The sequence below is a fragment of the Antedon bifida genome, chromosome 6 (genome assembly GCF_963402885.1).
Source record: "Antedon bifida chromosome 6, ecAntBifi1.1, whole genome shotgun sequence".
Taxonomy (NCBI): Eukaryota; Metazoa; Echinodermata; class Crinoidea; order Comatulida; family Antedonidae; genus Antedon; species Antedon bifida.
In genome coordinates this window covers 15,727,001-15,753,259 of record NC_136231.1, presented here as the reverse complement: position 1 = coordinate 15,753,259, position 26,259 = coordinate 15,727,001, and the positions used below count along the sequence as shown (strand labels likewise).

At 31.4% G+C, this 26,259-nt stretch overlaps 3 protein-coding genes across 5 annotated transcripts; 2 read left to right on the top strand and 1 right to left on the bottom strand.

Moving 5' to 3' along the window:
- Positions 1-711: 711 nt before the first annotated feature.
- On the bottom strand, positions 712-2,153 carry LOC144845667 (uncharacterized). The gene is made up of 2 exons (XM_078703095.1): positions 1,130-2,153; positions 712-797 (listed from the first exon to the last, which is right to left on the bottom strand). The coding sequence occupies exons 1-2, from the start codon at positions 2,151-2,153 to the stop codon at positions 712-714; spliced, it is 1,110 nt and encodes a 369-aa protein (XP_078559221.1).
- Positions 2,154-4,708: 2,555 nt separating this feature from the next.
- On the top strand, positions 4,709-22,636 carry LOC144845899 (polycystin-2-like protein 1). 3 transcript variants are annotated; one of them, XM_078703405.1, is made up of 17 exons: positions 4,709-5,275; positions 8,171-8,284; positions 11,560-11,690; positions 11,868-12,121; positions 12,494-12,718; positions 13,407-13,635; positions 14,091-14,261; positions 14,654-14,835; positions 14,956-15,076; positions 15,663-15,895; positions 16,161-16,278; positions 16,464-16,627; positions 16,888-17,035; positions 17,154-17,348; positions 18,535-18,660; positions 19,467-19,499; positions 20,296-22,636. In XM_078703405.1, exons 1-17 carry the CDS (start codon positions 4,876-4,878, stop codon positions 20,323-20,325), a joined length of 2,874 nt encoding a protein of 957 aa, XP_078559531.1. In that variant the 5' UTR covers positions 4,709-4,875; the 3' UTR covers positions 20,326-22,636. The 3 variants fall into 3 exon arrangements, with proteins under 3 accessions (XP_078559531.1, XP_078559532.1, XP_078559533.1); XM_078703406.1 differs by lacking the exon at positions 19,467-19,499 and having other exon boundaries at positions 4,710-5,275; XM_078703407.1 differs by lacking the exons at positions 18,535-18,660; positions 19,467-19,499 and having other exon boundaries at positions 4,710-5,275.
- An 823-nt stretch (positions 22,637-23,459) lies between these two features.
- LOC144844722 (uncharacterized) lies at positions 23,460-25,411 on the top strand. The gene is made up of 2 exons (XM_078701753.1): positions 23,460-24,631; positions 24,927-25,411. The coding sequence occupies exons 1-2, from the start codon at positions 23,602-23,604 to the stop codon at positions 24,992-24,994; spliced, it is 1,098 nt and encodes a 365-aa protein (XP_078557879.1). The 5' UTR covers positions 23,460-23,601; the 3' UTR covers positions 24,995-25,411.
- Positions 25,412-26,259: the final 848 nt, after the last annotated feature.

Sequence of the window (26,259 nt, the reverse complement as noted above, 5' to 3'; positions counted from 1 at the left end):
AAAAAGGTATAGATACTGTTGTGCTATATTTATTGTTGTTTCTAATCATTTCTAGTTGGACCAGGAATATTTGAAAAAGTGTTTAAAATGATTAAAATTATTAGGCGTATGCCGGGGGTTATAATTTGTTCGTGTGAACGATGTGTCTGCCACGATTTATAGGAGGATCCGAATGTATCGTCTGAATCGATTGTATGTAGACCTATTACCATGGAGGGAAAGAGTTTTTTTCCTCCATTGTATTATTTTCATGTTTTGTAGATTTAATAGTCTGATAAGCTTATCTGTCGTTTAAGAATTAGTCGCGTCTTATTCTCTCTTTATGAAAGAAATAACTTACTTAATTATGTAAATGTTATTAAACCATTAATACCGGAGGTGCAATGCACATTATTAAAAAAAAACATTTATTTATTTTAAAATCTTAATAGATACTGTACAAATCAAATACTTTCTAGATTTCTTTTATTTTGAATTACCACAAATTACACATTACTGTACATGAATTGTATCATAACATTTAATAAATATCTTCTATTTTAGAAAGAGGATAAATGCTTATTTTTTAATTCTGAAATTAGTATCAATAAAATGTGTTTTAAACAAACAATGTTGATGAATTGTTTATATCAACAATCGATACTTGAAGATATAATTCCCTTTAGAATCTTGAGATTTAGAAATCGCTAAAAATGTATCAAATTAGTTTGTTTAGTAAATAGGTCTTGAAAACGTCCCTCGGATTGAGCTTGGTGCTGGTATACTGCTTAGAACGTAGATTGGTCTTCGAGCGTCATCTAAAAAGAAGAAAAAAAAACACAACTTGTTTAAAAAATCTGTAAAAATATATTATAACATACATAATTGTAATGATAACATAACAATGTAATTGTAGTTCTTAATCATGTGATCAAATGTACATTTATAATTATTATTAATATTTTATTTAAACAATAATTTATTACAAATTAAGAATATTAATCATCAAATAATATTAAAAACATGTACAAAACATCGCATTCATAATACTACGAGAATGTTTGAAGATGGATGGTATGTGGAGTACAGAGACCAATTGAATAAGACCAGTTGATAATAAGAAGACAGAAGAAAAATATACTAAACATACCTATATTTTGAACCATTTGAAGGCTTCCATCTTGACCATACTCGTACATACGCCCAGTCATGTTATTCATGAACCTGCTTCGATCAACGTTTTCAGGAAAGTGAAGTTCGCTTCGAAATAAAAGTCTATCTGGACTATACCTTGTCAGGTATTGAGGGCTGTAGCTGCGACGGAAGTCTGGTGAACATGATCCATTTGATGAGCTGGCCGGTGAACCTTCTTTAACAAAGGAATAATCAGGAGTTGGTGAAGGTGAAGATTTGAATTTTTTCACACTTAAATCCAGCGGTTCGTTGTCCAACAATTGTCGTTTACGTTTATTTTGCGAAGTAGATGTAAGATCCATTGGAGCTGATCGGTGCATTACAGGTAAAAAGTTCGGTATTGCAACTTGGCTAGGATACATCGATTGGTAAGATCGACTCACTGGAGTTACAGCAGCCTGACTAGATGCACGTTTATGTGTCGCTCTTCTTTGGAATTGTTGAGTTGAAAAGTCTGTTTCACCTGTTTGCTTTATATAATGCTGGTAGCGAATTTCCAAATCCTTTTCAGTTCTAGATAATTTACAATGGCTACAATCAATGTTCATGATCCAAAAATTGTCCTTTCCGTATGGCCTGTCTGGACGACGTAAGATCTTCGTAAAACATTCGTTTATACTTAAGGTATGTCGCACACTATTCTTCCATCCAACGTAATCGCCGCCAAGACAAGGAAATGTTTTAGACATTAAACTGATAATGTCTCGTAGTGTCAGCATAGTTCCAGTATTTGATTCAACGACGTAGGAGATCATCTCGACGTAAGAAAATGGAGATTTCACATGACGCATATAGTCTGGTCGTGGACGTGCTCTCTTGTTAACTTTTGGTTCAATTGGCGATTCCGTTTGTAGTTTAGGTAAAACATAAGGAACATCGACTGCCTCATCTTTTATAGGAACACTATCTGAGACTACAGGTTCGTGAACTGTTGTGTCTGGTGATGGAACCATATTCTGTGAGTTGTTCTGCTCTGACATTTTCAAATTCTGGATCTTTTACTGTTGTGTATGTTGCAAACTCAAAGTAACGAATGATGATAATAGCAAATTAGACCAGTATTTAACCAGAACGGTCGGAGCTTCCCTTCTCTAAGAGTAATTTAATTGGTCAGTTGGCAATTTATAAAAACCTTATTGTTTTAATTTTCACAACCCGAGAGTGTGACAATTAAAAAGCGCGCAAACAATGGAAGTGAGAAAGGGAGTTTACGTGGAATCATATTGTTGTATAATGATTGTCTATTCTTAGTTGTAGACCTTTTCAATTAAAGGCGTTGATGAAGCTGCTCGTATGTGTAGCAATATGCTTTATTATAAGGAGTAAACAATTGATACGTTTAAGGGGAAACAAAAAGTGTGAGAATAGTGGTTAGCCAATACTATCTTGGCATGCTAAAATAACGTCATTTGATAAAAAAAAAATACTTGTCTTCGTCTTTCTTAACAAACCATGTACAACAATTTTAATAAAACGTAATTATAATTTCAGTTATTTTAAAATTAATCGATCGATTAGCGTACTCATTTTTAATTTACAAAATTAACTATTACAGTATGGTAATATCATGAATCCATCAAATTTCGAAAATGCTATATAGACCTAGAGGCCGAAAATCTTCAGTTGAATAGGCTACATGTGACGACAAATAATAATTTGGTTGTCAACATTTTGAATTCATGAAACATTATTCAATCTCTAGTCTGTAAGAGATGTCAAATCGAAGATAATTTTTTCACGTTGTAATGTAAAACTTTTAGACTAAATTAAAGAATAAATGTTTATTTCTTTTCACAAAAATAAAACTTTTTTCCCAAATTATTTTGAATTAAAGACAGGACCACAATGTAAAAGAGGGTTTTCTTTCCTGATTGTGTAATTCTAGACAAATATGTTGTTAAATAAATGAAATAGAATATAAACTTGTTGCATAATAATAGTAATATTTTGTTATTTCAATTTATAGTTATTTATCTAATTTAGAAATGTATGACCATAAGACAGTAGGGTTTAATTGAAGATATTTACCATCGTTTCTTGCCAATGTTTTACCTTTACAATTTTAAATGAAGGAAAAGGTTACTAACTAGTTACTGAATTATTGTTGTAATGGGTTATAAGCGGAGGTCCAATAGCTTGTTTAGACAGCTCCCATTGCCATGTTTCTACACACTCAGCACACCAACCTTTTTTGTTAGCTAATCCGCTTATTATAATTTTAGTAAAGTTATAGTGTGCTGTTAATCCAGTACGGAGGCCAAATTTAAAGGGGTTTTTTAAACCAAAATATTAATATTCAATGTTTTAATATTTGTACGACGTCAGTTGATAAATAATTCGTTGTGTAGGCTTAGGCCTACTGCTTATATTTATGTTTCCAAATTCAATTTAGGTTCAACATTTTATTCCATTTTTCATCGAACAATTAATAACACTTTAATAATTGATAATATATACAATGCACTGTTTTCAGATTTCCAAGGCAGCTGCATTATAATTTCTATACTATCGATAATCAATTTATATTTACAAGATATAATCGATATGTATTTATTTTACTAATGAAGTAAAGGACCGTTGAAATCCAGTAGAAACTATATTAAGGGGACGCTATCGGACGCAACACCGTTTTCCCTTAGGGGTCCTCTGGATATGGGTTGGCCTATATAGTGTTAACAAATTGCCACTCATTCGTTATGGAAAGTGTCCCCTAGGGATGTCCCTTGAATACCGGTGTCCCAAAAGAGAAGGTTCTAGGCCTACTTATAATGTTGTTTATGCCAAAAATCCTATTGTTATTATAGGCCTAGGCTATATTTTCTGTAAAGTGGTAGGCAGTATTCATTTTTTTAAACAAATTAAAAATCTCATTTCCCATGGCTCGTTTGAGAAGTGTATTTTTCTTAGTGCCTCTGCCCAACATTGTACTGTATTACTGATAAGTCGAATATAAATTAAGCCTATAGTAAATGAATAGTATAAAGACCTAGAATAAGAAAAGGTAAGGATTTTTAGTTAAATATCATCATATTAGGATTAGGCTCTTACTATCTAACGCCACACTTTTCACGCCTCTTGAATTGGACACGCCCCTGAAAGGTTCTTCTTCGATATGGTTACGCAATAGTTTAGATCTTATATTGATTATGACCAAGTAGGCCTATATTGTAGGCCTAGTTCTAACAAGATGCCGGATGAAGACTTTACATTTTTTTTAATGACATAGGCCTACAACGAACGATACTCATACTATAAAATAGACTGACTCTTAGGCCTACTTGTTTTCAGTGTTTATTTATTTGAATGCATATGTATATAATAATAATCTTCATCATTATTTACGATCACAAGAAAAAGCCTACACTAGGCTTTACACATAATTTAATGTAATATAAAAGTGACGTTGATACCATCTTGGTATAACCATCCATGGTATAACATCGATACGATGACGTCACCACCAATTACCACACACAAACTACAGAGAGCGCTCCTCCTCCTTTGATCTCCTCCCAAAGACACAAAGTTGATCGAGCGAAGAAGAAACACACACAAGTGAGTTTGTCGTTTACAAACGGATAGTAAGTTTGTGAAGTGGTTTAACGCATTATTTAGGAGGTATTCCTCCCTAATTTGCGCTTCAAATTTTAGTGATTATTTTTGAATTACCAAATATACACGGTGATAGTGTAATTGTGCAATATGAGTGCTATATCAAGGCGACCGAAGAGTCCCAGAGTTAGCCCTTCGCCAAGTGGTACGAGTAGGCCTGGTACTGGTATATCAACGAAGGACCGCGACGCCGATATGGACAAGATTGAGGAGGAAGGATTTGACAGGCGACCACAAAGCTCTGCTTCACGATCGGCCTGGGATAATGATGGTTTCGACATGGGGACCGAAGAAAGAGAGTTGAACAGCAGTTTTGGACGAAGAGAAGGAGAAAACGAAGATAGTGATGATGCTGATGACAACCCAATGGCTATGGAAAGTGAAGTTTATGTTGGAGGACAGATGAGAGTTGTTGATCCAGCTGCTGCCAAAGAGAAGGAACTTCAACAAAAGGCAGGATGCTGGACAAAATTCAAAAGATTCCTTAGATGTGAGTAACCTTACCTAGATTAAGCCTAATATCATTTTTTTTTCCAGTTGCCATCAAACTAGAGTAAGCAAAGGCTTCATTTTAATTACTATACCGTAATTATAATATATTAATTGGCAATTTCAACATTGCTGACAACAATATCAACAGTAAAATATGTTTTAAAAAATTGTTTTAATCACATTTCCATCATTATGATATGCCTGTATCGTATTTAGATCAATAATTATTATTTATTTCATTCTTTAATTATCTGTTTTATAGGGAATTTTTAAAATTAGCTGTCATTTTAATAGTTTAATTTGTAGTACTGTACAATGACAATTAGCCTCTGAAATACTTTTTAATATTATTTAGTTATATAATTTGTTACACTTTTTAACTACTCTTTTTAAGATGGCGGAAGGATATCGTACCGTTGTTCATTTTCATGCGTCAATATCTGCATTGCACAATAATCAATATTTAATTTTGTTATTTCTCATCAGAAATTAATAAGTGCATTAAATTGTTTGCCCATAAACTCTATTCAAATTTGCTATTGCGCTATGTTCATAATCTATACTTGAACGAATTTTCAATGTTTTTCTAGTTCAATATTGATTGGTCAAATACAGCGATCGAAGCCTCTCCTTGGTAGCTTTTATAACAAAATCGATAAGTTGTATGTCTTTGTGATATCCTTGTACAACGTGTGCTTATGAATAAATTATAATTTGCACTAAAAATCAATAATGTAGAAAATAATTTTATCTAAACGCAATTTATATTAGCCATTTTTGTAATAGAAAAAAATAGACATGGTTACCACTACTTCACACAGTTAACGATTCCAAATTAAGTTGATATATTAGCATATTATTTCCATATACCGTAGTAAAGTTAGAATATTATCATTTAGTTAGAGATATATTTTTTTCTCAAAAAGCAATTCTAGGTATTGTTGGGCTTGTTTTTCAATCACTGTGTATGTTGTCTTTATAGCAATTATCATGATGAATATTCAATACAGTAAAACCCATATTAAGGAGGCACCATTGGGACCCCACAAAGTGTAATAGAGATGGCCCCAAAATAAGGATAATAATTTTAAAACATGTGGCCCTCGTTCATTCACATGAAAATGTCCCTTGAATAGAGGTGTCCCAAAGGAGGTTCTACTGTAGATATATTATCAATCACTTTCGGCAATCAATCGATTAGTGACTTATAATAGTAGTAGTGTACCTGTATAAAAAGTACAATGAAACAATTGTTACTACAATAACAGTGCTTCGTGCAGTAACATTAAATACAAATTGAAACTTTTGTTTGTTTATATCAGGTGTTGCCTGTCAGCTGTTACACCTTCTGCTTTCAAATCTTGACTCTTTAAATTTATCTCACCAATAACCTTCTTAGTATTTCTCAACTCACTCATAACACAGCATTATTTAGTTTGTGCATACTATGATGGTTTGTGCTTTCTTTATTAAACAGGCTTGTGTGTTATGAAAAGAGGCACTGAGACGTGCGCTGATTCTTATAGTCTCTGTTGAGGGGAAGCATTTAGAAACCTCTAAAAAAGCAATGCCTTTGGGTATGAAACGTGCGTAATTGTGAAATCCAAACTCTTTATAATGAAATAGAATAGAAGTAAATTAGAGCATCTGCTGAATGTTATTTCTGTGAGAAAATGTTTAATTTCAAAAGAGGAAACGTATCCAGTATTATTCAGTCAATATAGCTCTTCTGTAGTTACTCTGCAGTTTCTGTTTACACTGAATGCACAATACCATTTATTTGGTACAGTCTTCTTGTAAATTAATGTTTGTTTTTCCAAGAACAGATAAAGATGTCATGTCAACCATTTTCACTATTGATTTATTCACTAATTAAAAAAAAAAAAGTCACATCTTTACAATAAAAATTTAATACTAGATTATTGCAACATAAAAAAGCATCCAATTTTGAAAGTTACTGTTACAACATAACCATAGTGATTGTCAATGAATTGTACTTGGCAAAGGCAGGTCAGAGTTTTCCAACCAGCCTAAAATATATGTTAAGGTCTTCCACCCAGCCTGTTTTTAACACAGCATATGCCCAAGACTCAATATACCCAAAAGTACCGTTCTATTTCCACTAACCCTTAACTTTCTAACCCACGTTACCTCGTAGACTTTACTAGGAAAAGCCCCAATTAGTGTGTTTAGATACTAAGAAGAATCCTATAGCAGGAGGCTGAATACTTATGTTCTGAAAACTGTAGTGTGCTCTAACACACAGGTTACTATCTATAACAACATTGATGCTTGTTAGCTAAATTTAGCTTGCTTAAAGGTAATATAAGACGGGTTCCCTGCCTGTATTTTAAGTAGGTTGAAGCTGGCTTCTCCACTTGACACATTGGATTAATTATTATAGTATTAGTAGGACCATGGAGAAATAAGTTATATTTTTCCATGGTAGGACCTAGTTTCCTCAATGTATTTCTCACATACTCAGTTTTAATATGGCTATTGTGGCTGTCGGTGTGGTAATGATTTGCATACAGTACAGTAGGTTATAAAATAATAAATGAAACTTTGACAAAGATGTGATGTGAAGTGATTTCAATGATTTTAATTAATTATAATAAGATGGAAAATATTTTGTTAAATGTTTTTAATTTCGGTTTGATTTACTAAACCACAGTTAATTCTAATGTTTCATAATCATCCTACAGTACCTTTTAAAATTGTGTAGCCAACCATATGGAAACAATCTAAATCATACTAGCTGGGTCCAGTGGAGTAGGCCAAACAATTTCTCAGTGGGTATAATGATATGCATAATAATTTTTGTATTTAATGTTATGTTGCTAAAATACAGAATATTAAAACTAAAGAAATATTTCAAAATCTAAATTTGTAGCTTTTTGGAGAACCAGACAGACAGATGACACAAAGGCCGATAAAGAACTGCATGTGCGGACCACCCTGCGAGAATTGGCCATTTACATGGTCTTCTTGGTTGTCATTTGCATTGGTAAGTACAATGTTTAGGATTTGTATGTGATATTATTTAAAGATACAGTACAACAGTTTGACAGCGAGCAACTGCATGATGAGAAGAGTAGTACAACGCCACTTATGTTCAGATCAGACTAATACCTCATGGTCAGCAACAGCCAGTATTTTAAGGTCAGCAATTGCAAACACTAATGCGTTTAATTTCTTTACTATTGAATATATAATGATGTAAAAAACCAGCTTTGCATTTTACAATAGTTGCATAGCCACCAACTTAAAGATGTTCAAATGACAGTAAGACATCTGTTTAGTACAAATAATTAGTATTTACAGTAATATATTCCAAAATTCTCGCATCTTAATTTTGTAAGCATTGCGCACACATAAATTCAATACAAAAAAAATAGTGCCACCATGGTGTTTTAATAGAACAGTAAATCTACTAATACTATTAATAAATTAAAAGACGCTCGCTAATATGAAAATAACAATTGATGATAAAAACAAGAGGATAAACGTTTTGGAAACATTTTCAGGAACAAATAACTGAATAATAATGTAACACATAACCAAATGGTGATAGGAAGTGCCTAATGAATTATTTTGGTGTTCCTTACTTTATTCTTGAAGTGGTTTCTGTCAGTGTCAATTTTATTGTAAAGTTAATAATCCTCATTCAACTCTGAATCTATAAAACTACAGTATAGTAATATTTTTTTCTTTTTAAAATGTAATATACTAGTACAGTATATTTAACATTTATTACATTTTAATTTATTTATATTGTAAAAACAAGATGCTATGTATACAGTATACATTAGGTGGAATATCTGATAAGCACGCACTTAAGTAGCATTCTATTGTGCGGTACAAGCTTCCAATATGATATGATTTGCATCTGAAAGAAAGACACAAACAATGTTTTATTATAAGCTGTCTGAGGACATGGTTCTGTATTAACTATCAGTATTAGCAAACTATTGTTATTCACTGTTTCAGCTCTTGCACTTTAATTAGGTGTGTGATGAATATTAAAACTTGCAGTAGATGTTTACATGGAATATCATTTTCTTCCAATTATTGAATCTCATAATTAAATACGCTTAGGGAAATTTGCACACTGCACTTTGAAATCCAAATTAGTGAATAATTTTTCCATTAAGCATTTTAACGTTAATGTTATTAGTTCTACTAAACCATTTAAAAAGCAATTCAAGTGTTTGGATGGTTTTATCATTACAAGAACAGAATAGTAGAACATTACTTAATGTTAGTAATGTCAGATTCTTTTTACACTGTATGACCAGTGATTTGGGGAACCTGTACAATTAGTTACAAAGTACACACTCGGGCCATTTTAGGTATTAACTTTATTAACTTTATGAATACCTATGTGTACTATTCCCAGTTTCACAGATCTCATCCACTATTTTATTAATAAATGAAACTGAACAGGAAAGCTCCTCACACCTTTTTTTTTCAATTGGATCATAGTAGAGGTATAATTGTGTAGGTCTTATTGTTTTTATTAATAAAGTTGTTGATAACCTAACCATCATGCTGCTAGTTACAGTATTGTATTGATTATTATCATCATTTCTCACTATGTAGTATTACTGTATTCAATTATCATCATTGTTTTACTTGTTCTTTTTTTAATTAAATAAATATAAAATTTATATCCCTGGAACAAACTGAGGAAATTTAGGTTGGGTCAAGAAAAACCTTGTTTTTTTAGTTATTATAGAATATTATTTAAATGTGTGCTGTCGTATTTGGTAGTACTTTAAAATGGTAGAATATATATGGTAGAATATAATTTATATTTAAATTAAAAATGTTATGAAAACAGTTCTGTAGCGATTATAAACATCTTTAAAGTATCATAAAATGGTAACGATGTTTGAATCCCTTTCACCTACTCAACGTAAATATCATAATCAATATCCTTCGAAATAGTTTTTGTTGTAGTTTCTATAGAAACTCCTTGGCAACCAATGACGCAGTATAAAATGAAACCAATTTCAATACAAAGCTACCCAATCGGGTAGAGATGGCTTTCTAATATAAAGATTATGACAATTGCATCGTTGAATAGGAACAATAGAAGTTACTTACAGTACTTTATCACATTTTATTAATTATAATTAGTAGTCAATTCTACCTTGCTCGTTGCTTGGCAAACCAATAATTCAAGATTCTGTTCATTGTCAATATCAATTGTTGCAATATCTCACAATAACTTTACAAAGCTAAACCAAATTCTATATCAAAGTATATAAAAATCAACCATAATTTACTGCAGTACATGGAGTACTTTTACCAATCTTTATTACCAATATTTATTACATTTCTTTAATTAATCAGTTGTTCTAATATTTATAGTGTATTTAATAATTTAAAATTGTTGTTTAAATAAGGTAAAATTCTCAATTCCGAAAATTAGCAAAAGTGGTTTCTCACTTAATCTTGAGATTAAGATTCTGTTTATTGCTTTCTTTTAACTGTCAACTTTACTCAGATTTTACTTTATTATGTATTCTAAAAACTATAATAAATTAACCTGATTTTAGCCTGGTTCCCACTAGAGACGCAATGGCGCAACCAATAACAAGTGACAGTTCGAATAATCAATCGCTTGTGATTGGTCAAATCACTTACGTCCTTGCGTTGCGTCCCTAGTGAGAACCAAGCTTTACTCTCCCTGTTCTGTAACTAAAGCATGATTAAATTAAATGAGTTTCCACTGTTGATAACTACTAAATAAATAATAATGCAACCTAGTTATAAAGCAACATGAACCATTAATGAATTGATTAAATTCCATTTAGTGCTGTGTAAATGTGTTTTCATTTCCCGTGATAATTTTATTCATCAGTATCATTCTTACCATGGAGAAATTCTTTTCTGAATTTATTTTCTGTGTTTATGTAGTACTGGAAAATTGGTGTGTCTAGCTATTAGTACCTGGATATTAAAATTGCAATAGACTATTATCTCAACAGAGATACTGTATAATTACAGTGAAAAAAAGTATTAAAGTTGTTTATCGTCAACAAATGACTTTTCATTGTTATCTTCAAATGACGATATGAAAAGAAACTAATTTCAAATATAAATTGTTGTCTTGTTTAAACCTCACCTTTTAATGTGAAAATAAACCTATGATTGTTAAGGTACATTCATACTTGTTCATTTCCAAAATGGAAGATTCTTTATCTCTCAATTTTTAATTATTTTAATAAAAATCAAAATTATGATGTACAATGCCTACTTGTTATATTTTTACAGTTACGTTTGGAATGACCAGCTCTACTATGTACTACTACACCAAAGTGATGTCAGAGCTATTCTTGGACTCCCAGTATCCAGACACCAAGAATACATTCCGTGGATCTACAACCATGGCTGATTTCTGGAGGGTGAGCTCATTATTTGTATTTATATATAATATTTTCAGCTACTGAATTAGTGTAAACTACAAAATGTGGTCAACTCAACAACCAAGTTGTAACATCTACTGTATGGTTGGCAATAGCAGTTTATCTTAAATAGAATGATATGTTCATTATCTTCTATGTCTTTTTTCATTTTTATAGTTCTCGCAGAACGTGCTGATGGACGGACTGTATTGGGAGAAATGGTACAATGACGAGAATGTGACGCGAGATGAATGGGGTTATATATTTTATGAAAACAAGATGTTAGGAATACCACGGATAAGACAACTGAAAGTACGAAACGACTCCTGTATTGTTCACGACCATTTTTCTGACATTATTAAGACGTGTTATGCACCATATTCTGAAGCAAGTGAAGATCAACAAACATTTGGAAAAGCAAACGGCACAGCGTATGTTTCTTTTTTATTTTTTGTATTAACCTTTGGTGTGAGCAATCATCATCATCATACACTGCCTCATCTGAGTATAGTCACAATTAAGAAAAAAACTTGACCGTACTTTGTTACTTAATACACCCACTCTCTTAATACCAGAAACCATTGGGCTGCCCTACCATGGTTTCTGGAAATTCTGATGTTTCAACCATTTAACAAAACATATACTTATAGTTATAGCCCTAACTATATAATTTATTCTCTCTAACTTTTGAAAGAGATTTTTTTTAAAATTTATTAGAAGGTTACAGTGTATACTATTATTGTTTTAAACTGTATTAAGTTTTCTAATTGTACAAACATTTTATTTTTTTTTATAAATTGCAGTTGGGTATATTCAACTGAATCGGAATTAGACGGCTCTTCTCACTGGGGTAAACTAGCGTCATATGGCGGTGGTGGTTTTTACCAAGATCTCACCGATAATCGTGGTGACTCGATATCGATGATCAATGACCTTATGGAAAACCTGTGGCTGGATCGTGGAACACGTGTGGTGATGGTAGATTTCACTGTATACAATGCTAATATTAATCTGTTCTGTATTGTCAGGTAAGTGTTGTTTTTGTGCTCTTAAGCTCTGTCTACACCATCAAACTTTATGTGACAAAAAAATGATGATGTCATATACCATATTTAAGCATAGCACTACCATATTTGGGCACATCACACTTTTTTAGTCAAACTAGTTTGATAGTGTAGACAGAGCTTTATTTTTTTTTTCAATATTCATTAAAATTACCATTATTATTTTCAAAGAAAACATCAGACAATTTATTTATGGTTTTTCACTAAGGATTATCCACTCTAATAATGTTTGGGTTATAAATGTGCATTAGGAGAAATGCCTTTATGTGTCAACAATGGATGCAAACTGGGGATTTTTAATGTATTACCAGTCTGTGGTACATGGGTTTTTGTTTTATTGTATTTTTTATCTTTTAATTTGTAATATTATATGTACAGGGTACATTGGATTGCGAATTAAATAATAAATAAAAATGAAATGAATTATGGGTTTTTGCCATGTAAACAATCGATATTTTTAGTTGTAATACTTCTGCTTTTAATGTCATTTTTAATAATATATAAATCTGTTTGTTTTCCTGTTCGTTTTAATGTAAATCAAATGTATATTTTATGGCGATCCTGTTTTGGTGTTTTTCTTTACACTGTTGGATCTTGAATAAATAAATAAATACTGATCAAAATCAATATTTTATGAACATTTATCTTCTAGAATGGTAATGGAATTCCCTGCCACTGGTGGCGCTATTCCTTCATGGAATTTCCGAACCGTGAAACTGTTGCGTTACATCACAGCCTTTGACTTCTTTGTGAGGGCCTGTGAATGCATTTTTGTTATCTTCGTTATGTACTACATTGTAGAAGAGGTTATTGAGATTCGAAAGCATCGCATGGCATACTTTAAAACTATCTGGAACTGCTTAGATGTCATTATCATTATTGTGAGTTGATTTCATTGTTTACAATTCATTATTCCACTGAGCATGTTAGCCAGCTCATGTTTTCATATTTTCTAGTTAAAGCCCTTTTGTGTTTTAAATGAGCTTCATGGCTATAGATGTAGTTCCCAATGTGCACAGATAACATAGGTAACTCAAAATTGTATGTTAGTTTTTATAATTAAACATTGTTAATAGTGGCCAAATTCACTAATCACACTTTGAATAAGGAAACTACCCTTTATATTTTAAGACAATTTTTCGTATCTATTAAGTGAATACATTTAACCCAAAGTTATTGATTAATTCACAATTATTAAAATTCTTAGTGACTACTGCAGTCCAAAAACATGTGGAGGAGAGTTGAGAATGACAGTTGTGATGTGATGGCTGATTGGAAAAATAAATAATAATATTTTATTAAAATGAAAATCATTGAAAACAAAATCTTTCTACAGATATCTGTGCTGTGTATGGTATTCAGTGTGTATCGTACAATGGCTGTGAATCGTATGATTGAGACATTGCTATCCCAACCAGAGCAGTATGCTGACTTTGAATTCTTAGGCTACTGTCAGGGAGTGTTCAACAACGTCATTGCTATTGCTGTATTCCTTGCTTGGGTCAAGGTATGATTTTTTTCTTTTCTTTTTTATTTCAGTTTTTGATAGATATAGTATAGCCGAATTAAAATTTTTGCAATATACTGGATACTGATTGTAGCTATATGTATCTGTATTGAGCTTTTAATGTTTTTAATTTACCACATATTTATTAAGGTTTATTAAATAAAGTTTACTACAAATTAGGACATGCAACGAATTGAACAAATTGACATCGAACAAATAAATGTTTCAAAACATCAAACGACTTTACTTTATTTTTCCATAATTTACAAAAAATAGAACAGCATAGTGTTACTTAAACTGATTAAACTAGTGTGTATTTTTAGGAAATATTTAAATATTAAGATGAAAAAAAAATAAACAATAAATAATAAAGGACTTTTTTTTAACTCTAGGTATTCAAGTATATCAGCTTTAACAAGACAATGACCCAGTTATCATCAACATTGTCAAAATGTGCTAAAGACGTGGGAGGCTTTACTGTCATGTTCTTAATCATCTTTTTGGCATATGCTCAGTTGGGTTACTTGGTCTTTGGCACTCAGATCAAGGATTTCCACACCATTGGTGACTGTGTGTAAGTATAACTGTCATTATTTTATTTCTAACCTTAACACATTTAAAGTAATTACAGTCAAACAAAACTGTAAATTTAAGGGAACAAATCCTTTCTCATAATATGTCTTTTACTTTTTAGCTTCACTTTGTTCCGTATCATCCTTGGAGACTTTGATTTCCATGAACTTGAAGCCGCAAATCGTATTCTTGGACCTCTGTTTTTCATGTCCTATGTATTTGTTGTGTTCTTTGTCTTGCTGGTAAGTAAAGCAAATTCTAATCCACTATATTCTGAAACACCATGAAACAACTTTTATTAAGAGACTACCTCTATTAATAAACCACCATTTATTAAGAAATAACTTTTATTTGGAGACTACTTCTATTAAGGGACCACCATCTATTAAGAAACAACTTTTATTTAGAGACTACCTCTATTAAGGGACCACTGTCTATTAGGAAATAACTTTTATTTAGAGACTCCTTCTATTAAGGGACCACCATATATTAAGAAAAACTTTTATTTAGAGACTACCTATATTAAGAGACAACCTATTATTAATAGACTACCTAATCTATATAAAAAGACTATCGTATTACAATTCTCCAGTGTCTATTATTAATACTACCTCTTTTAAGACCTTATTTGAAAGACCACATTCTAATAACATACAGCCTAATCTATTAAAATGTAACCTAATCTATATAAACATTAAGTCACCTTCATTAATAGAGGCTGTCTATTAAGATTATTATTATTTAATACATATAAAAGGATGATACCAAGTACCTTCTACTATTTACAAATTATAAAATGTTCTTATTTTAATTTTATTTAATTTTTAGAACATGTTCTTGGCCATTATCAATGACACCTACAGTGAAGTGAAGGCAGACATTGCAAACCAGAAGAGTGAATTTGAAATCACTGATTATTTCAAGAAAGGCTACGAGAAGATGGTTGGCAAGTTGAACTTTAAACGTGACAAGATAGCGGACATTCAGGAGGCTCTTGCACATGCTGACCACAATGCTGACCAGCACTTGGACTTTGACGAGTGGAGAATGGAACTCAAAGCGTATGTTGTGATTTCTTATTTATCTTTTTTATCTACCTACAATAATCTTCATTCATATACATAAAATTACTAAATAAGGTTTGTTTTGTGACGCAAACAAATCCAATGGACCTGCATCTAATGGTCTCCCAATTATTAATGTTCACTTTTATATATACATTTTTACCCTTGTTAGTCTTATTACTTGTTAGTACAAATATCGACTAGTAGGTTTGCATCTCATCTTGTCATCTCAATTTGTAATAAATTTATAATTTGAATATAGTCGTGGACATGCTGATCCTGAAATTGAGGCTGTGTTTGCCAAGTATGACGTTGATGGCGATCGTATCCTAGATGCTGAAGAGCAGATGAAGATGGCTTCAGACCTTGAAACACAAAAGGTATGTTTTCACTTAATTAAACAGTACTAAAATAAAGATTTTAGTTTGTGAAGCAGATTTATACTTTATGTACAAGTCTGTTCATATGTGGTATTAAAAAGAATTAACATTTTTAGGATTTTAATTAATAACAATATAAATAAAGTTTGCCGTTGGTTGTTAAATTTTCAAATTTGTTTTGTTAGACTGACTTGAACAACCAACTTGCAGAACTTGAAGAGAATGGAGGAAGTGGACCACGCCCTGGTACCAGTGAGAGCAACGGTAGTTATGATGATGATGACGAAGATGGTGGTGGTGGACGTGGACGTGGTGGAGTCAGCGGTGTATCCTATGAAGAATTTGTTGTGTATGTAAAAACGTAGTTGTACAACAGAACTCCTATTAAGGGGACATCTTTTAAGTGCAATAAAGCGAGGAAGTGTTCTATTTTAATATTGATACATGTGGAATGCTCTCCAGGTGGAATGCCATCCTGAGATGAGTAGTAGTAATTAGTACAGTTGTATTTATATGTAATTTTACTTTACTCTCTTGACCAGAGATTCTGAAATAAAAGATAGAATGAATATAACCAATTAGAATACTAATAACTGCTTTTTTTTCTAGTTTGAGCCGAAGAGTTGACCGTATGGAACATTCGATTGGTAGCATTGTGTCGAAGATTGATGCGGTGTTGGTTAAACTAGAGGCTATGGAACGGGCGAAACTTAAAAGACGCGAAACTATGGGCAAACTATTGGATAATATTAAAGAGGTATAATACTTGTGTACCATTGATTCTGTGATTGCAAACCCAAACATCACAGTCACATCCATCATAAAATACTTCTCATAATTTCCAATGTATAAACCTTCTCTACTTTTATCTTTAGGATGAGGAGGGCGATGGTAACAGACGTGAACAGATGGAGCGACTTGTACGTGAAGAGTTGGAACGCTGGGATTCGGACGCATCCTTGTCCAATAGAGGAGCAGGAAGTACCAGCAGCGGACGACACAGTGCAGCACGTTCTTTGGCGGCTGTTTCTCGCCCTGGTAGTTCCATCTCGCAGAGACCTTCATCAGCGGTAAGTTCCCATCATCACGATAAATAAAATATTTATTTTAATGCACTAAGCATGTAAACTTATTTTTACAGTTAAAATTCTTTTTGTAAACCATACACAGTAAATTTATATATGAAAAGATCACAATATCATATGTATTTTAGTTCACCATAGTTCCCTTTCAGTTTTTTCAAACCCATTTTAAATTTTGTTTGTTTAATACAACCATCCAACCCTTCTTTATTATTAGATTTCTTTTCTTTTTTTTGTTGGAGCCATAATAGTAGTAGTGTAGTATCATGATAATGCTTGATTTTTTTAGTTTGGTTTCTCACCTGTTATTGACAATGTAGTTGCAGTGGGCGGGTCACTCAGTCTAAATTCACACCCAGTTTATTTTAAGGCATTCACTCAAGTGCATTCAAAGGTGTTACCTAGCATGCTAAGTAGACCATTGATTACATCCAATGTTGTTAAGTTCCCACCCTATTGTTGTTTTTATTTATTTCAAAAATACCTCCCAAGGGGAAGCCGTATGCACATTAATTAATAAAAATACAAAACATGCAATGTTAAAAATGATTAATACTCTACAAAGCTGTCTACATCATTAAAAATATGATACCGTCACAAATTCTATGAACAATACAAAATTTATTCTTAAAATATGACACACTATCAAAAATCAATTATTTACTTATTTGTTTGAATAAATAATTATGAGTATGATTCAAATTTAAAATACAGTTGTTATTAAAATCTGCAGTTTAATTGGATTTAATGATATTGTGTGAGCATCATGTTTGTTATATTACTGATGCCATTAATTCTGTCCGTTGTGAGGCAATAATTTTTTATTTTGTTGAAGTATGACTAAACTGTAAAATGTTTCAGCACTGGGTTGATACTTAGAATTTTCACAATGGCTTAAAAAGAAGAAGAATCTAATATTAAAAGCAAAGTAATCCGTGAATAAATGCATTTTGTAGGATTGTAGATAATAAATAAATCATTTTGTTTGACAAATCCAAAAGCAAAAGAATGTGAGTAATTGCTTTTGGATTTGTCAAACAAAATTATTTATTTAAAGCAAAGTAATGTTTTTTTTTTAGTAATGATGTTGTTTTTCTCTTTAATTTACTTTGTTTTAATTTTGCATGTGTTTGTTATTTGTTTTTTTTTTACACTGCTTTAATTGCATGCTTAGAACAACCATGATGATATTGATGCGAAATCAATAAGTTCCCGTCCTGGCTCAGTAGTATCCCGTCAAGGTTCTGCCGTTTCTCGTCAATTCAGTCCGCGTGCTGATTCTGCCATGTCTGGCCGTACTGTAAGTATATAGCATAGTAATGCTTCCAAAATTTGTACAAATGTATACTAATATAATGTATTACTTGTTATGGGATAAAGTATAAATGAAAATGTTGGGTTCATTCAACTTTTTTATATGAAAATGCACAGTCATTCATTTTACCAGTTTTTCTGTACTGTATCTCTATATATGGCATATATACAGTATCATAGACTATATCTGTTATATAGTCTCAATTTATCCTATCAGTGGTGCCTGTATTATATTACGGTTAGGGTAGGCATATAGCCTGTGATACAGGTGTCACATGTGATAGACATGTTAACTTATCACAGAATTTGCCTATGATACTGTAGAAATATATACAGTATAGATACAGTACAGAGAATGAGCTATTGCTTCTGCTATCTAACCTTTGAGTGCAAACAGTAATATATTTTCCTACAATTTATAATATTATTGGAATAGTTTCTTTAGTACTCAAAAAACAAATTTCCAACCAACCTTTATAATGTTTCTATGACATTGTACTGTAATGAGCGATTCTCAAATCTTTTTTACTGAAGGCTTTGATACCTTGCAATGGATAGAAATGATACTTTACACATTATACATACAGTATCCATAAGAATATCACTTTTTCACTTTGTTCCCATCATACATGTAAGAGTTAGTGATAATATATACTTAGTCATTAGTCATTTTTAAAAACATGGAAACCAAATTATGATTTTCATAGTTATGTTATCAACATATGGCAAAAAAACTAATTTTATTTACTGCTTTTTTCCTATGCTTCTGTGTGTGTGCTTTGTCACATACAGACTGCATTGTCAGCCGTCTCTGAACAGTCTTATGTGTTTGTAAACTGTCTATCCATTACAGCAGAGGTTTTTGTATTGTTATTAGTTTTCTTTAAATTAATACAGTTGTTATTGAGTGTTAGAAGATGATTTTAAAAATGCTTTTTTCTTTTTTAAAATGATTAGTAACCATCTTTTTAATGTGTACTAATATTTAAATTAATGATTGTTTAATTACTAACATTTGTAATGGTGGGGGGGAGACAGGGTGTTGTATACATCTTTAATAATTAATTTGAGGCATAAGTGTGTATCCAATCCTTAAGCTTTTAAACATCTTTGATTTTTCTATATATTTATAGAATTGAGTCATGGAGTGGTATTACTGTACAATGTTATACTGTTAACTCTCCCAATATGGGACACCCTTGGACTGGTTTTCTGGAAAGTGTGCTATTCTGAATGTGTTTTTAAAAAAGCATTAATTTGTTAGAAGAAAAGTATGGTTTTGGTAGAGTTTCCGGATTTGAGAGAGTTTGTTATTGGGAGAGTTAACTGTTAATTGTTATATCAACTATCTAAAAGTATAGTACTGTAAAACCATTGTATGACTTTATTGTTGTATTGTTTGTAAAGTATTAAAAGGGGTGTCACTCTTTTGTTAAAAATACTATATTGTGTGTAAAACAAAGAAAAAGTAACACAAACAACACAATACAATAAAGTGGGTATGAAAATTTCATTTACATATAGCCAATGCTACTGTATTTTGTTGTTGGCAATAACATTATTATTATTATTGTATTGTAAATTTCCGACTTGAAATAAGCACATTTAATTTTGTTTTTAGATTCAAGATCAAAATGGCAGCAATGTGTAAACAAGATGAGGATGTATCAAGTTATAAAGAAACAGAGATTTGAGACAATCACAAAGAAAATATGAGCAACTAAGAATAAATGTTTTCATGTATGAAATTATCGGTTTTATTGTTTACCAAATTGTACTAGTAATAGTAATGAATGTTGTAGATCAAAAAGTGTACTATTCAAGTATAGTATTGAACAACATGAATGCAATGTTTGTTTTTATATGCAATTTACACATGCAACAGATTTTACATGTAAAAACATGTAAATGTAAAATTTAAAACTCATTAACAAAATTTTAAACAATTTGTTTTAAACTAAAAAAATTAATTGTGATCATGACATGAAATGATCTGAGATGAGATTTGAATATTTCAGTTATAAGGGATTTATGATCAATAAATATGCCTTGATAAAAAATTACCTTTTTACTAAAAATACCTTACACTAACATACCTTTATTTACAAATTTTAATTAATTAATATAAAGAACAAACATTCCTCTCATCGTTGATAAGACATTCCAATTTATTTCAAGTTGTTGCACTTTATATTCGAACAAATGTGTTTTTAATGTATCATCTTTAAGATATTCCGCCCATTTTTAAAAAAAATTAAAAGTGATATGCAAAAACCAGATGCCTTGATAGTGATACCGCCCATGTTTATATATTATATTTATGTATACAGTAACAAATATTTGTGTATGTGAATAGTGATTGCTATAAATCAGTATACAGTAGTTTGGTTTAAATGCAGTTTTTTAAAATTTATTTTACCAGTTAAATTTTTTTTCAAAAATTGTTATATGAACAAAGTTGACTTATTGTAAACAAATTTCACATTATAAATTCATAAAATTAAATATATCATTAATCTAAATAGTAACTTAATTATGGCAATTGAAATGTTGAAGTTTGTTTCTCATTTCTCTTGAAGCATTGTGCCTAATTCATCAGCTTTATAATATACAGTAGAACCCCTCATTGAGGGACACCCATATTGAGGGGGAATTTCCTGTGAAACGAACAAAGGACAAATATATATTACTACAGCCAACCTCTATTCAGAGGACTCCCCTATTAAGGAGACCCGTAATATGGGTTCTACTTTATATATTAATATAGCAGTAAATCAGTTATCAGATACATCATAATATCAGTTACATGGTATATTTAACACATGGTCACAGTTGAAAACTTTATATTATTTATGTATTATATTTGCCAAATGTTCGCTTTCACTGTTTATTTTGTTATAGATATTAATATTTTCTTGAAATTTATTGCCTGTAGATATTATAAAATGTATATTTATTTAGTTATATTATATAATGCTAGTTATCAAAGCTTTTGACAGAGAGGTATAACATGTAGAATGCTATGTTTTCTGCTGTTTGAATGTTTGGCAATCAAACACATAGCAGAATGGTACATCCAATTTAAATATTGCTGAAGATTGAATTTCTTACAACTCACTAGATCTCAGATTTTGAATATGAATGAATGTAATTTAAATGCTATAGATAAACACACCAGCATGTAAAGAGTTTACAAAGTTGTTCATGAAATGGGATTATAAAAAAAAACTTTTAAACATCTAAGTTTTTGTTGTATGATTGGTACTTATACTTTCTCTGTCAACTTGTCAATTTTGTGATGAAATAAATGTAATATTATTTATTTAACAATCTTCTGCTTTAGGCAGCAGAAGAGCACTTTGTTATTGAAAGAGACACCTAATTTAAAAGCTACAAAACAGGGAGGGGTTAAAACAACTCGGCCTTAATTCTTATTTTATGAAATCTCGATAGCACATCTCAGTATATTTATTTGTATATTTAGCAATGATATACATTCTTGCCCTTTTGAAATATCTTTAAAACTTATTTCTTTTTTTATTCTTGCCTGCTTTTAAAAAGGTGTTTAAAAATGTACAGTGAATTTATTATATTTGTGAAACTGTAAATTTGTAGCATGTTTTAAAACAAAAAAATAAGCAAGTTTGTTTTATGTGCCCGCTGTAAGTGGTTGCAAAGAATTAAGTTTGATAGAATGGTCTTGTTTAGAATATGCGTGAGGGAGATGGTATAGCGTCGGATAATTTTATTTTTTAAGTCAAATTGATACGCTCGACCACTATATGATATTGTCAAACTGAGGTTATTTTTTCAGACAGATGTTTTGGTAGAGATTTAACATATCTGCATATTATCAGGTTTGAAGATTCGTTTTACCTGTTTGAACCGTTATCCATCTTTACGACGAAGAGTGGGTTAAATAAGACAGAGAGGTTTAAAGCAATAAAACAAACTGTGAATAACGTTTTGTATTATAGTCATTTTTTGTGTGCGAGGGGTGGGTGGTGGCGGTGCTTCTTAGTTTAAATGATATAATTATACAACAAGATATGATGGCATATATCGATACAAATTTGAAAATCACATAATACTGTACTAGCCAGTAACATACAATGTAAACCTATGGCAATTATATCATAATATTCATTCATTGAGAGGAGGCAATCTCCACGAGTAAAAAAAAGACTCTAAGGCCTCTTTATATCGATAAGGTAAGATAACAGAGAGATTACAAACTACAACAGATACAGTTCTACATTTTATGTAGGCCTAACATATGTAATGCATTTAATGTTAATACATTACACATTTTTAATAAATAAGCTAATGAATATAATGAAGCAACTCGAACTTCTGATATTAATTTTACGCTGTTGGAACGAGTTTAATAGTACTCGTAAACCATGTAAAACAATTTTAAATAGTGTTATACTGTATTCAAGACGTATTATTAAAAAATATATTCATCTGTTTATCGCATATACGAAGTTCCTGGCGTTTCCTACAACTTCCATGCCTGTACAGCTGATGTACATGTAATATTCACACTTTGTTGTTGTTATTATCTTTTTTATTGGGCTGATAAAACGAGTTGTTTCTTAACAATAAAAGTGTGAAAGAAAATGTTTTTTATCAACGCCCTGCAATTAAAGGAAACAATATACATATAACAATAGGATACAGTCATATCTGGTTTACACACGCTGTGAAAGTAGGCTTTTGTATATGTAACGTTTCAAACAAAGGCTTTTGTTTTAGAGTTGATCAAGGAATTTCAGAGAATTGACCAATTAGGTTACAGCATGAACAGGTGAGAGCCAGGCGCGGTGTTTATAAGCAACGTTTAACTTAACTGTCTTCATTAACAAGTTCGAAGAGTAATCATTCCAATCGTTAATTCTTTCGGCATATTAAGTTGAACATAAGTATGGCAGAAGTATTGTGTAATTCTACTATGATTCCTTCTCCTGATACAACTGTTGCTGAAGAACCTGATATTACTATTATTGAAGATATTGAAAATGAGCCAATTCTAGACGTAGAGTCCGTAGACTCACCAACTGTGACACCGAAGATAAACAAGAGAACACGTCCACGACCAGACTACATGCGCCATGTTAAGTCTCCATTTTCCTACGTCGAGATGATTTCCTATGTGATTGAATTGCATTCTGACACTATGCTGACTTTGCAGGAGATTGTGAGTTGTTTACCAAAAGTTTTTCCTTGTCTTCGTGGTGGTTACGTCGGATGGAAGAACAGTGTACGTCATACATTGAGTGTCAACGAATGCTTTAAGAAAGTTCTACGTCGCCCTGATAGACCGTTTGGAAAAGATAATTTTTGGGTTATGAACGAAGACTGTAGCCATTGTAAACTATCAAGGACAGCGAAAGACTTGGAAATACGTTATGAACAATATATGCAGAAAATTGGCGAAACAAATCAACTTAAAATCAGTTTTCAGAAACCGAAGCGATCGCCAATTACAAGTTCACAATATCAAGTGATTTATCCAAAACCGATGCCAATTCCTCTACCAAACTACATGCCTGTGATGGATCAAGCACATACAAATTCGTATGCAATGGATCTTTCTAACTTGGCAAATAACCGTAAGCGAAAATCTTTGGACAATGAACCACTTGATTTGAGCTTAAAGAAATACAAGAGCTCGCCGCCTTCAAGCTTGTCACCAACTCCAGATTATTCGGGAGATTCACCGGTCAGCTCACCAGATGGATCATGTTCACCTGTCTTACGCAGCTACAACCCTCATCTCATGCCTGCTAACTTCAAGATGTACACCAGAAAGCAACAAGAATATTTTCTATTCCGAAGTAAAGTACATATGTCCCCTCATATAACTGATCGTACGATGTTTCTGAAAAGTATGGCTGAACTTACTTATGAATTTGACGCAACAAATGGAAGATTTAAGAAGGTACAAAGTAACGGTGAGTAAACCAATATTTCTTTTCTATTTCTTCTTATTCTGATCATTTTCGTTAGTGTTGTTACTGTTTTGCATACTCTCATTTAAATTTATTTAAAGCACAAATTAATCAATTTGTATGCAATAGCATTAGAAACGATGTGTCTAAATCACAATAACCTAACAATGATCACAGTACATTATTTTAGAATAAAATTTTACATTATGACCATCAATTAATAATTTAAAAAACGACAATTGTTTTTTACATGATACATTTTATGATTTATTTATTCATTATTTATTGTCCTTTTCAGCTGACCCAAGACGACCGATCTATATGTTAAGCAAGATACCTCGACCGGTTTATAAAACAGAACGATAACGCAACAACGTAAACATGAAAGACAATCTATACTTTGTAGGCCTACTGTAGTCGTTATTTTTGCGCCGGTACTAGGAATATTGTATCAAAAAAAACGACACATCGCTAATAAGAATAGACCTACCATTAAATATAATGAGTTTAACTCGACGTAGGAACGAACTGATACAGCAGAACAACTGCAAATTATGTTATCAAATCATCTAATGATTAATTTATTGTATTATTGATGCTATTTTATTATTGTATAAATTTAATTGTCTTTTTGTATTATTTAATAATTTTTTTTTTAATTAAGTAAAACACCAATAGTAGTTTTGTTAAAGTTGTATTTTAAAATTGGATAAAGCAAACATTCTTACATGTCATATATTGCTACAAATGCATTTTCTTTAATAAACTCTCAATATGTCGAAACATTAATTATTTATTTCATTTACAATTTTTAAAGATGTACCGTAAGCCATAAATAGGTTATTTTGTAATTTTAATTACAAAATATCCGTAGAAATCCCCCAAAAAAGAATTATTTCAACAACAAATAAAAATTGAATTATTATAATAATTGCACATAGGCCTAATTATACGTCCCCCTTTCCACCACATCATGAGACGGTAACATCAATGATTCTGATGCAGGCAGGGCCTTTACTGAGGCAGGGAGAGCACACCAAACATCTTTTTTTTCTGTGGCTTACGCCACCGCTCTCGATCTCGTAAATGTTATGTTTAGCCCCCTCAATTTTAAGAACAATAGCATTATAAAGTCAAAAAATTAGGAACAAATATATAGAACATTAATTATAATAATAGATTATGATAATAGATATAAAAGTGTAAAAACATGCTTTCTCTGGCTAAACAGTAGTTTGTGTCACTTATCACAATCCATCAAGACCTTGTTGAAATAATTTTGGTGGTACTTCTTTAAAACAAGAAATAAAACATAATATGTAGTAAAGGCTACACAAGAACTGAAGACAATCGGGAAAGCAATTTATCCTTTATTACTTCAAAGGAACCAAGCCATACCGCACAAACGTATCGCATCAGCGTCAACATGTCACCATGATCATTTTGTTTATAACCATTCATCTTATACATACAGTTTTGTGCACTCATCATCATCATCATTTTGTTTTATTCATATGTATTTTGAAATGAAATTTTCAATTTTAATATTTGGACAAAATAAATTGAATCTTGCATCATTAATTGCAATAATACAGTAATAGATAACAATTACTTGGCAAAATATAATTTTT